Source organism: Artemia franciscana, unplaced genomic scaffold (assembly GCF_032884065.1).
Source record: "Artemia franciscana unplaced genomic scaffold, ASM3288406v1 Scaffold_1795, whole genome shotgun sequence".
Taxonomy (NCBI): Eukaryota; Metazoa; Arthropoda; class Branchiopoda; order Anostraca; family Artemiidae; genus Artemia; species Artemia franciscana.
In genome coordinates this window covers 2,591-16,199 of record NW_027062959.1, presented here as the reverse complement: position 1 = coordinate 16,199, position 13,609 = coordinate 2,591, and the positions used below count along the sequence as shown (strand labels likewise).

The 13,609-nt window shown below is 35.6% G+C and overlaps 1 protein-coding gene across 3 annotated transcripts in view; it reads left to right on the top strand.

Moving 5' to 3' along the window:
* The window catches only part of LOC136042695 (E3 ubiquitin-protein ligase MARCHF5-like), a gene marked incomplete at its 3' end in the record, with an annotated part of 41,126 nt that extends 28,416 nt beyond the window's left edge, over positions 1 to 12,710 (top strand). For all 3 annotated transcript variants that reach the window (XM_065727655.1, XM_065727657.1, XM_065727656.1), the window contains 2 exon segments: positions 9,619 to 9,740; positions 12,532 to 12,710. In XM_065727655.1, coding sequence (XP_065583727.1) covers positions 9,619 to 9,740; positions 12,532 to 12,710 — 301 coding nt within the window.
* Positions 12,711 to 13,609: the final 899 nt, after the last annotated feature.

Below are 13,609 nucleotides of genomic sequence, written 5' to 3'. Positions count from 1 at the left end.
GTAGTAACAGGAATGAAAGGAAAAATTGAACAATAAATTAAAAAATATAAAGAAAGAGATGAGTATTTGACAACCCGTACTAAAGTTGCAATGAAGAAAATCTGCTTGACCCGGTTTAATGTTTTTTTTTTTTTACTGTGAAAGAACATAGATTTGTCCATTGGGATTGTTGAATTGAACTGGATGATTCCTCCTCTCTTCCTGCAAGGACTCAGGGGGCTTCTTATACTATGATCACTATACCACTTGGTTCATATAAGATTTATCCGATTAATATCCTTTAAAAACTTGCATATCAACTTAAGTCCATCAGCACAATCACTGTTCAAGCCTGCTCCGCTTAGTATGTCACTATTCTGTCAAATTCTGTTTTCCCTAATAAATTTTCGAATATCCTTCCTACTGTTTTCTGTTCCTTCACAATCGAATAAAAGATGTTCTACCGTTTCCTCATTTCCACAAAATGTACATTTCGGATCATCATTATAAAAACGGGCTCTATATGCCTGAGTTCCTGCATGACCTGACCTTAGTCTAAATATCACCCTGGCTTCAGATTTACATAGCGCTCCATACATTTTCTTTTCAAATCGCCTTTCTTTCTTTTGTATAATAAATTTATTTGTTGAGAACGCACGAGTGTCCTCGAGTGTCCTTATTTTCAATTCCTTTATCACTTCTCCAATTTAATTAACCATCCTGGGCGTAACACTTGCAAGTGGTTGCCCGTCTCCTATGGATGCTTGTTTTGCTGCAGTGTCGGCCATTTCATTTCCACTAATGTTCGCATGTCCAGGTACCCAATCCAATGTGATAGTTACTCCTTTTCCCAGTAGTTTCTGTAATTCTTCATGGCAAAAAATCACTTCGGTAGCTACTTTATTTTCTACATAAATATTCTTTATTGCCTCCAAACCACTCTTTGAATCCGAGCAAATTCTATAATTTTCACCTGCAGATGCAGAATCTATTAAGTATCTCACTGCTTTGGCTATTGCAACTAATTCTGCTTGAAACACTGTAGTTATGTCCCTTAATTTGATCAATTTAACTATATCTTTGGAGGGGATTACAAAAGCAGCCCCCACTTTATTGTCCACTTTGGATGCATCTGTGAAGATATCTACAGTGTCAAGATATTGCATCTCTTTTGTCATCTTGAATGATTGATCACAATCTAGATTATCCCACTTTTGAAATTCAGTATTGCACTGGTATGGAATGGATTCCCACTGAGGGGTTATGAACATATTGGGTACTCTCAACATTGATGTCAACTGACAATCCATTTGAAACTCTTCCATTATCTCCTTTGCCCTCACAATACCGAACTGTTTTTTCCATGAACACCACAATCTTCCCTCTTTTAGCATTCTTGATTTAATTGGGTTTGACTGGTCAGCTATCCATGTCTTCTGCAAAAACTTTAATGTTGCTATGTCTCTCCTGCTGGCTAGCTTTTCAATTCCACTCTCTGATTCCAGAAAGCTCCGTGGAGTTGTCTTTCTTGCTCCAAAAGCTGTCCTTAAAGCGTTGTATTGAATAGTTTCCAGCTCCTCTAACAACGACTTTGACGCTGCCATATAAATTATTCCTCCGTATTCTATTTTTGCTCTTATGTATTTTATATAAAATTCTATCAAAAAGTCGGGTTTTGGGCCAGAATTTCCTCCACTTAACATTTTCATAATATTTAATCTTTTGGCACATGCTCTCTTTAACTGTCTTATATGACTTTTAAACGTCAGATTTCTATCAATTGTAATTCCAAGCCATTTGAATTCATTCACGATTTCAATTTGCTCCCCATTTAGAAAAAGGAGAGGAGTCGCATACTTTTTCCTTCGCGTGATTATCATTGCTTTTGTTTTATGGACCGAAAACTGCAGACAATTTACCTTGGCCCACATTTCCACTAAATTTATTTTCTCCTGGGCCACCCTTTGCCCCTCCTCAATACTATCACACACTATCCACATTCCATTATCATCAGCGAAAATTGCAGCTCTATCCTCTCCTGTATCCAGTGGTATATCAAATTCACTTATGTTGTAATAATCAGGCCCCAATGAGGAGCCTTGTGGAACACCACGTTTTCTCAGTACCTTCCTTTCCGAGTATGGTTTGCCCACTTTTACTGTCACTTCTCGTTCTTGTAGATAATCATAAGAAAATCGTAGTAAACGTCCTCTAACATTTGCTGCAATCACTCCTTCTAATATATGTCGATGAACCATACTATCAAAAGCACTACTCACATCGAAGAAAACTACTAAACAGATTTTCTTATTTTCTAAGCAATATACTGCGTCATTTACAAACATTTGTAACACTTCTGTAGTAGATCTGTTCTTTCTAATGCCACATTGAACATCTTTCAAAGTGTTAGTTTTTTCCACTTTCCATGTAAGCCTCTCCTTAACCATTCTTTCATAGACTTTTCCTAAGACAGGTAGTAGAGTAATCATCCTTAAGTTTTCAATTTTTGAATTATCTTTGCCTTGTTTAGGAATCATAGTCACTACCCCATCCTTCCATTTTTTCGGAAATTTTCCATCTTCCCAGGCCTTGTTAATGATTAAATAAAAAAAAACTAGTTTTTTTAACTGAAAGTAAGGAGCGACATTAAAACTTAAAACGAACAGAAATTACTCCGTATATGAAATGGGTTGTCCCCTCCGCAGTCCCTCGCTCTTTACGCTAAAGTTTGACTCTTTGCCACAATTCTCCTTTTTAAAACAACTAAAAACTTTAGCGTAAAGAGCGTGGGACTGCGGAGGGGACAACCCATTTCATATACGGAGTAATTTCTGTTCGTTTTAAGTTTTAATGTCGCTCCTTACTTTCAGTTAAAAAAACTAGTTTTTTTATTTAATTTCTGAACGTTTTTGAATTAATGCATGTTTGATTTTGGCTCTCCGCACATAAATTATTGAAATGAAATTAGTATATTAATTTTTTTTTGGCTAAATGGCTTTCTCTTAGTTTTGATCAGACGATTTTGAGAAATAAGGGGTGGGGAAGGAGGCCTAGCTGCCCTCCAATTTTTCAGTTACTTAAAAAGGCTACTAGAACTTTTAATATTCAACGAACGTTTTTATTAGTAAAAAATATACGTAACTTAAGAATTAACTTACGTAACAAATTTTTATATTCTTATATTTTTATTATGTGTACGAGGGGGTTTGTACCCTCGTTAATACCTCGCTCTTTACACTAAATCGTAAGTTTTGTTCCAATTCTTTAAGTATGACCCCTGAATCAAATAGGCCGTAGAATAAATAGTTGAAATCACTAAAAATATTTTAGCATAAAGAGCGAGGTATTTATCTCCTCCTAAATACCTCGCTCTTTATGCTAAAGTATTTTTAGAACCCTTCATATGCGTAATAATCTCTGTTTGTTTTAAATTTCAATGCTATTCCTTGCTTTCATTTGAAAAAACGTTTTCATGTTTATTTTTTCATTGTTTTTTTTTATAGTAATGCTAGAAAATCCTGCGCCCTTTTCATTGAATTTTTTTCCCCTATGGCATATTTCTCCAAGGAAAGATCCTCCCACATAGCCCCCTCCCTCAACCCTACCCCCAAAACCAAAAAAATCCCCCTGAAAACGTCTGTACACTTCCCAATAACCATTATTATATGTAAACACTGGTTGAAGTTTGTAACTTGCAACCCCTCCCCCAGGGACTGTGGGGGAGTAAGTCATCCCCAAAAACATAGTTATTAAGATTTTCGACTATGCCAAACAAAATGGCTATCTCAAAATTTTGATCCGTTGACTTTGGGGAAAAAATGAGCGTGGGAGGGGGCCTAGATGCCCTCCAATTTTTTCGGTCACTTAAAAAGGGCACTAGAACTTTTCATTTCCGTTAGAATGAGCCCTCTTGCGACATTCTAGGACCACTTGGTCGATACGATGACCCCTGGGAAAAAAACAAACAAATAAACACGCACCCGTGATTTGTCTTTTGGCAAAAAATGCAAAATTCCACATTTTTGTAGATAGGAGCTTGAAACTTCTACAGTAGGGTTCTCTGATACGCTGAATCTGATGGTGTCATTTTCGTTAAGATCCTACGACTTTTAGGGGGTGTTTCCCCCTATTTTCCTAAATAAGGCAAATTTTCTCAGGCTCGTAACTTTTGATGGCTAAGACTAAACTTGATGAAATTTATATATTTAAAATCAGCATTAAAATGCAATTCTTTTGATGTAGCTATTTATATCAAAATTTAATTTTTTAGAGTTTTGGTTACTATTGAGCCAGATCGCTCCTTACTACAGTTCGTTACCACGAACTGTTTGATTTCTAACAATGTCTTTATCCATTTGTCACTTAAATGTTTGATATACTGTGGGTAAATCATGTCTAACCCCGGTGCTGTTAATGGTAACTTTTGAATCACTTTGTTTATCTCCTCTACTGTAAAATGTCTATTATAATCTATATCATTTTCTATTTTAGAGAGTCTCATTACCTTAGCAATCCATTGGCATTGTTATCAAATACCAAACCGAGTTTTGAAAGCTTTATTGACTATTCATTGTAATTACGTCAGCTATTTCTTTGTGCTTTGCTGAGTGGGGAGCAAGTTCTGATGATTCACGAAGGAGCTCCAGGGAACTGAAAATTTGCTGTTTTTAGCATGTATTGAAGAAGATAATCACTAGTGTCATTTTTCAGTATATACAGACAAAAGGCCCAATTAGTTTTTATGGCACTTGGTATTTACCAAGTGACATATAGCGATCGCAATTTCTGTCTGTCTGTCAATCCCGGTTTCGCTAGTTTGGGCACTTCCAGATAAGCTAGGACGATGAAATTTGGCAGGCATATTATGGACTAGAAGAGATTAAATTAGAAATAGTCTCTTCCCCGATTCGGCCATCTGGGGGGGGGGGGGGAATGGGAGGAATGTTAATTCGGAAAAAGTAGGAAAAATGAGGTATTTGTAATTTACGAACCGGCGATCGGATTTTAATTAAATTTAATATTGAGAATGATATTGTGTCTCATAGCTCTCATTTTAAACTTCGACGGGATCATGTGACATTGGGGGAAGTTGGAGGGGGAAACCTGAAATCTTGGAAAACGCTTAGAGTGGAGAAATCGGGATGAAACTTGTTGCGAAGAATAAACATAAGTCCTAGATACTTGATTGACATAACCAGAAAGGATTTACTCTCTTTGGGGGAGCTGGGGGGGGTATTCGGAAAAATTAGAAAAAATGAGGTATTTCTAACTTACGAACGTGTGATCAGATCTTAATGAAATTTGAAATTTAGAAGGGCCTTGTGTCTCAGAGCTCTTTTTTTAAATCTCAAAGAGATCTGGTGACATTGGGGGGAGTTTGAGGGAGAAGCCGGAAACCTTGGAAAACGCTTAGAGTGTAGAGATTGGGATGAAACTTGGTGGGAAGAATAAACACATGTCCTAGATACGTTATTGACATAACTGGATCGGACCCTCTAATTTTGGGAAGGATGGGGAGTTAATAAAAATTAGAAAAAATGAGGTATTTTTAACTTACGGACGGGTGATCAGATCTTAATGAAAATTGTTATTTAGGAGGACCTCATGTCTCATAACTTTTATTTAAATCCCAACCAGGTCCAGTAAGATTGTGGGGGGGGGATCCGAGTGGGAACCTTAAATTTTGGAAAACGCTGAGAGTGGAGGAGAGTCCTAGATTGCAATTTAAATTTCTATCGGTCTGTCTATCTGTTTGTCGGTCCCGATTTTCCTAGTTTGGGCACTTCCAGATAAGCTAGGACAATGAAAGTTGGCAGATGTATCTGGGGCCCGACTTGATTAAATTAGAAATAGTTACTTCCCATCTGGGGGGGGGATTGGTAGGACCGTTAATTTGGAAAAATGAGGTATTTACGAATGGGTTATTCGGATCTTAATGATATTCGATATTTAGAAGGACCTCCAGTCTTAGAGCTCTTATTTTAAATCCCTATTGAATCTGGTGACTTGGGGGGGGGGGAGTCGAAGGGAGGAACTGGAAATCTGAAAACGCTTAGAGGGGAGGGTTCGGGAGGAAACTTGGCTGGAAAAATAAGCACAAGTCCTAGATTCCTAAATTGCAATGTAAATTTATGTCGGTCTGTCTGTCGGTTCCAGTTTTGCTAGTTCGGGCTCGTCCAGATAAGCCAGGACAATGAAAGTTGACAGGCTTATCAGGGACCCGACCAGATTAAATTAGAAATAGTCACTTCCCTGATTCGACCATCTCTGGGGGGGGGGGATTGCAAGGACCGTTAATTCGGAAAAAGTAGAAAAATTGAGGTATTTTTAACTTACGAACGGGTTATCGGATCTTAATGAAATTTGATATCTAGAAGGACCTCGTGCAAAATATAAAAATTTCCACAGTTTTGTAGATAGAAGCTTGAAACTTCTACAGTAGAATTTTCTGATCTGCTGAATCTTATGGTGGGATTTTTGTTAAGATTTTATGAGTTTTAGGGGACGTTTCCCCCTATTTTCTAAAATAAGGCTAATTTTGTCAGGCTCTTAATTTTTCATGGGTAAGACTAAATTTGATGAAACTTATATATTTAAAATTAGCATAAAAATACGATTCTGTTGATGCGACTATTGGTATCAAAATTCCGTTTTTATAGAGTTTTGGTTATTATTGAGTCGGGTTTGATTACTATTCTCACCCAAGCAGAGGGGTATTGGTGCTTAAATAATGCTATAATAACATACTGTTGCTTTAATAACATACTGGTTCTATAATAACATACTGTTGTAATCGTATCCATATGGTTTGTTTCTATCTTATTAATTAGGTCAGCTCGCACAAAAGCTTGCTCACTACTAGAGTTAATTACCATTTTGGTCAATTTTTCATTTAATTTTCCTTCTTTCTATATGATTTCACATGCTCATTAATATTGCCTTTACTATAGGCTATAGCCCAATTTGTTCTTTTATGGGTTACTTTATCATCTCTTTCATGGTAATTTTTAGAAAAAGGCTCTGAAGAATCACATTTTACCGGATTATTAGCATTCTGAGCTTAAATATTATGGATTTCGTTTTTTAGACGATAATACTTTGACTCCCTAATTGTTTTGTCGCCTGGTCCCCCCCCCCCCAGTAAATGAAGTGGCATATTTTTCTGTCATAGCGTTTAATGTCTGATAATTTTCAATTTTTCTCAATCGATCCTTCGACAAATTATTATGACCCTCCCAGAGCCTATAAGTCGCTTTTCAAATTTCTCCAGCGAGTTTCTATTAGACCTTTCATGTTTTTTTTTGAACTCTTGGTGATCTCTCTCTTCCTCTGCCCTTCTACGGGTTTCTTAAGCCCTTTCTTCCACTTCTCTATGGGCTTCTCCTATTTTCTCTACCTCTATTTTATGTAAAGTTGAGCTGTTTACTTTTTGTGCTCTAGAGTTTTTTCATTTTAGTAAAAGATGCCTTCCAATAATTTCCAATTCTACTTGGTTAAGATTTTTATTTACCTCATCGCAGGTTTGTTTTTATTTTTCCCCCACCTCCTCATGCTCTTCACGAGCGACACTTTTCTCCTGGGTAAAAGGGTATATCAGATCTAATTCATTTTCTAGATCCCGAATACGCTTTTCAGGTTTACCAAGTTTTTTGTATACTTTCTATACTTTGGTTTACCAAGTTTTTTCAGGTTTACCAGTATTTTCTATACTACTTGTTTTTCTTTAGAAAATGCAATTCTTGAAGAATGTCTTACGGATGTTGTTCAACTCTTTCAAAAATCTCCTTATAAGTTTGTAATTTTTTTCGTAATGGCTTCCTTGGCCTTTTTAAAGCTGCCAATTCCATATGAAAAAACGCGATATACTGTTTCGCTAATTTTTCTCAAATGTCTTTGTCGCTATCTTTATGACATATAACTTCGATCCTACGTAAAAATTTGTCATTATTAAACATGTTTCAGAAGAGCCTCTATCCCAACTTCTGCTCCATAAATAAGCTGGTATCTTATAATCTATACATCAAATGTTATCTTTCTTAATTGGCATTACTCCATAAAAAAATTAATTTAATCTTTGGAATAGTCGGACTATTCAAACTTAATTAGCGAATTGAAATTCCCTTAGTTAAAACAATGTTTAGTGAGCGAAATATACCTCCGAAAAGTGGGATAACAAGGGTTGAACGAGAAAGTAAAATGAATAGCCGTGTGAATATTTCACTAGTCGATTAGCTGGACTAAGACTCAAACAGGGACACTACCCGGCAAAAAAAAAAAAATCATGTATCCACCCCAGGTACTGGTACTCAAAATGTAATTTCCACTTAGGCCGATTGCCGAATAGGCCAGGGGTGTCTCACTTTCCTTATAAAATGTGCGCTCAACACTGACAAATTTTCCTGAAATTGTCTTATAACCTTCGCTACTGAAGGTTATCTTAAAGTCTGCTAATTCACTCAAATAATCACCCAACTTTCAATTTCTCTGATTGCTTCTTATACCCCGTAATATTTCCTAATACTGAGAGATTCCGCCACTGTAAAGTCGAGGCTCAATTATTCCGTAATTCCACTTTATTTCTTTTTATTCTCAAAATCTAATATTGTCTATTATTACGGAGAAAAGAGTCGATTTGTGTATTTTTCTCTAATTCTTATATCTTATTTTATAATTTAATTTTTAAATTATTTCTTTGATCAATTTATAATTGAATTCTTATCATACCTAAACCCCCTTTCATTGAAGGTACTCTCGCTCATATAATGCGTTTCTTAGTTAGATCCTGGCTCGTCAAATTTTTAATTTGCAATGTATTAAACAGACACGTACGCAGGATTTTTTTCGGGGGGGGGGGGGTTCAAAACCTTCGAAACAGCAGATATAAAGTGTTCTTTTTTTTTTTATTATTTAGTAATGCAAAAAGCACGTATATCGGAAAATACAGACTAACTTTAATCTGTAGTATTGTAGCGAAGGGGGGGGGGGGAGAAGACAGAAGCCTCAAAAGTACGTTTTAGGCTCGGGTTATGTTCATAACGATTTAGAACCAGTGATCTATCTATTATATCCCACTGAAAGGGAAATTTTAGGATTAACAGTGCAATATGGATGCTGTGGGTGGTAGTTCTTTTGTTGCAGAAACGTAGATTTCAATTAAAAATGACAGTTTCCGAAATTGATCCATTAAAAGCTGTACTTTGACCTGAAAGAGGGGGGGGGATAAAAGCCCTAATATCAAGGATAATTCTATTTTGCTATGGAAAGCAAACTCTCTTTACAAAAAAAAATAACAGCACAATTGCTAATTACTTCAAACAGGGTAAAAAGTTCGACAGAAAATGGGTTAATAATTGGGCAGTGACTTGACCAGATAAAGGCAGGCTGTAAAATCCCCCGAAAAGGCTTCACACATGTATCTAGATTCTTAATACTTTGCCAGAAATCCCAAGAAACCATGAGGAAATCTAATATTTCACAAAGTTTCGGGGGGGCGGGCCCAAAGGCCCCCCTCCCCCTGCGTACGTGCCAGGCATTAAACCTATATTGTCGTGCAAATTTTATAGCCTACTAATTCTAGACTAAATCCACTCATATCTTCGGGGAACGCATAGTCAGTTTTAACGCTTTTTTACATTTTAGCGGCTTATTTGCAATTTTTTAGAAGGATCTATCACAACATTTCATCCTTCTCGTCTTATGTCTTTTATGCTGGTTATGCTTATTCCTTTTTGTGGTCATTTGGAGCTATCTCCGTTCTTCAGGTATGTTCTAAAGACGTATATTATACTATAATCAAGGCCATATCTAGGGGTGGGGATTTTTGGGTTTGCCCTCCCCCCTGTAATTTTTGTCCGACCTGTAGAAAGCGAATAAAATGTGTATAGACAAATTTTTGATACGTTTCAGATCTTTTTTGTAACCTAAATCAAACAAAACCCCTGGGAAAAAAATACTTCTCCTGTTTCCTTCCCAAAGAAAAATCTTGGATACGCCCTAGCTATAAATATACAATTTTGTGGTTCATTCATCGGGAGGGTTGTTTTATACTAGACATAACGTTTTCTTTGTGTGACATAAGAGTACTTAATAGGGTGTTCTATGGATAAAATTACAAATATCTGGTTTATTACGGCGAGGTTTTTTTTCGCTCTCATTCATAACTATTCATGATATATTTGTTCTTGATTTCTTCTATTTTATCTGGTTTATTTAGATATTATTTTGGAAGTGCAAGTAAAAGGTAGGCCCTCTGTGGGCTTTAGTATAGAGTGATATTAATTGTGAAAGTTCATCACTTCAAAATTTAATTTCACCTTAGTTTTTATGTTTATTTTCAACGTTGCACTAATTACAAAAAAATATTTAAAATATTCGTTTTCAATAAAGCGCCAATGACGTCGTAGGTTTTAACTTTTACTGATGGGGAAGGAAGCAGTACTACCCAAACTCTTGTTTGTAGTATTTTTCTCATTTTAAGCTTGATTTGCTTACACAAGTTACGTTTTACTCGTTTTAAGATTTATTCATTCATTTATATTAGTACCTATCGCACTTTTTTCGCTATGACTTTCTATTTAATTTTTTTTTGGGGAGGGTTGGGTTTCATTCATTCTTTTTTGGTAATTTCTGATTATTTTGAGTTTGAATTATTTTAAGTTTTGTTTTTCTGATCTTAAGTTTCATACGGTTTTTACATATCTTTTAAAAACTTCTTTTTCCAAAATTTATGTTTTAAGTAATGTACTGAAAAAATAGACCTGAAAACTGCTTCTGGTTCAGTAGTTTAATTTTTAGGGTTCATACATTGGCACATTCACACATCTTATTTTATATAATGTTTTCATTACTCCTTTTTCGAAAGACTTTTGGCCTTGGTTGACATGGTAGCATTGTCCGTATTATGCTACTGCTGAAAGTTAACTAACAGTTTGCTGTTTATGGACTCCTATTCAAGGGAAAAGGGTACCTTCATATTTTCATAAGTCTCTTTTTTAATTATAAAGTAATGAGTTCTTTATACCTAAACGAAACGTTATTTCTGCTTTCGCTTTATTACTGATGCTGTATTAATTTTTTCTTTCCTCGGGAGGAATACGGAATGACGGAAAGCATGATGTGTTGGAAAATATTGGCCTAATTACCCGTTTTCTTTATTTTAATTAAATTCAAGTTTCTGATTCTGTGCTTCTTTTATAATTTATTTTTTCTCTCCTCGGAAGGTCTACGGAATGACGGAATTAGGGAAAATATTGGCCTAATTACCCGTTTTCTTTATTTTAATTCAATTCCAGTTTCTGATACAGTGCTTCTTTTATAATTTATTTTTCCTCTCCTTGGAACGTCTACGGAACGACGGAATTAGGGAAAATACGGGCCTAATTACCCGTTTTCTTTATTTTAATTCAATTCCAGTGTCTGATACTGTGCTTCTTTTATAATTTATTTTTTCTCTCCTCGGAAGTTCTACGGAATGACGGAATTAGGGAAAATACGGGCCTAGTTACCCGTTCTTTATTTTAATTCAATTCCAGTGTCTGATACTGTGCTTCTTTTATAATTTATTTTGTCTCTTCTCGGAAGGTCTACGGAATGACGGAATTAGGGAAAATACGGGCCTAATTACCCGTTTTCTTTATTTTAATTCAATTCCAGTGTCTGATACTGTGCTTCTTTTATAATTTATTTTTTCTCTCCTCGGAAGGTCTACGGAATGGCGGAATTAGGGAAAATATGGGTCTAATTACCCGTTTTCTTTATTTTAATTAAATTCTAGTTTCTGATACTGTGCTTCTTTTATAATTTATTTTTTCTCTCCTTGGAAGGTCTACAGAATGACGGAATTAGGGAAAATATGGGTCTAATTACCCGTTTTCTTTATTTTAATTCAATTCCAGTGTCTGATACGGTGCTTCTTTTATAATTTATTTTGTCTCTTCTCGGAAGGTCTACGGAATGACGGAATTAGGGAAAATATGGGTCTAATTACCTGTTTTCTTTATTTTAATTAAATTCTAGTTTCTGATACTGTGCTTCTTTTATAATATATTTTTTCTCTCCTCGGAAGGTCTACAGAATGACGGAATTAGGGAAAATATGGGTCTAATTACCCGTTTTCTTTATTTTAATTCAATTCCAGTGTCTGATACTGTGCTTCTTTTATAATTTATTTTGTCTCTTCTCGGAAGGTCTACGGAATGGCGGAATTAGGGAAAATATGGGTCTAATTACCCGTTTTCTTTATTTTAATTCAATTCCAGTGTCTGATACTGTGCTTCTTTTATAATTTATTTTGTCTCTTCTCGGAAGGTCTACGGAATTGCGGAATTAGGGAAAATATGGGTCTAATTACCCGTTTTCTTTATTTTAATTCAATTCCAGTTTCTGATACTGTGCTTCTTTTATAATTTATTTTTTCTCTCCTCGGAAGGTCTACAGAATGACGGAATTAAGGAAAATATGGGTCTAATTACCCGTTTTCTTTTTTTTTTTTAATTCAGTTCCAGTTTCTGATACTGTGCTTCTTTTATAATTTATTTTTCCTCTCCTCGGAAGGTCTACGGAAGGACGGAAGGCGTGAATGTATTGAAAAATATGAGGCTAGTTGGTATCTTTGGTGGTCTCCCATTTTTTTCGGTTTTGATTGGTGCCTCACATCTTATTAATTGGGAAGAGCCCGTTTCGATATTTTTGCGTACATATGTTCCTGAGACCCGAGTCCTGAAAGACTGGATGTCTCTGTTCAAGTATGTATTTTCTTTCTTTTTTTTTAGTGATAAGACCGACGAGATGAAATATTCCCAAATGAAAAAGATTGAAGAAACAGATGTTTTACCTTTTGAGTCTTGTTTGTAATCTCGATGAATATAAGATCTGAAGTCAAAGTGACCAGCCATGGCAAAACAAAGATAGAAAAGCCTGCTAAAACAACAAAGGGTATACGGCCAGTAGAAGAAAAAGAAAAGACAACCTATAGTTTATCTATAAAACTAGGTGTCTTCATAGAGCATTATTTCATAAAGGGTTTGTTTCTTCCTTTTTTATTGTTTTTAGTTATATATTTTTTTCTATTTCAATTTTAAATTTCACTGATTATTTTGTCTTATAAATGGATATTTCTATATTTAGAGCTGAAAACTCCTAGTATTACACTGGTGATCCGTCGTTTTTGTCTTTTCTTTTCCTTCTGATTTTCTCTTCTTTGTTTCATTTGCTTATCCTTTCCTTTCGGAGCACTGAAAAAAAACTGATCCATGGAATCAGTCAGGATGGGTATGTTGGCAGCAAAATCAGCATTTGAGGTAATACCCTACCATGAACTAAACATCTTCGCGTTTCAAGTGAAATGGTTTTTGTCACATCACGACCTATCATGACATAAAAGAGCTCTGTTGCGACGGCATATCTTCGACGCACTCCCATCATGATTTGAAAGAATGGGCTACGTTGGCCCGTTGCCTTAAATATAGCTCTCTGTGCCATGATGTAGAGCTTTAAATAATCTGCAACCATTTCTCAGCGATGCCTGTCGATTCTAGAATCTGTCAAATTCTGGGATCCACCAAAACATAAATGCAGTTTCACTGCGTCCCTACAATTTTCTTGTTTTTTCTTGATCAAAGGCATGTAGTCT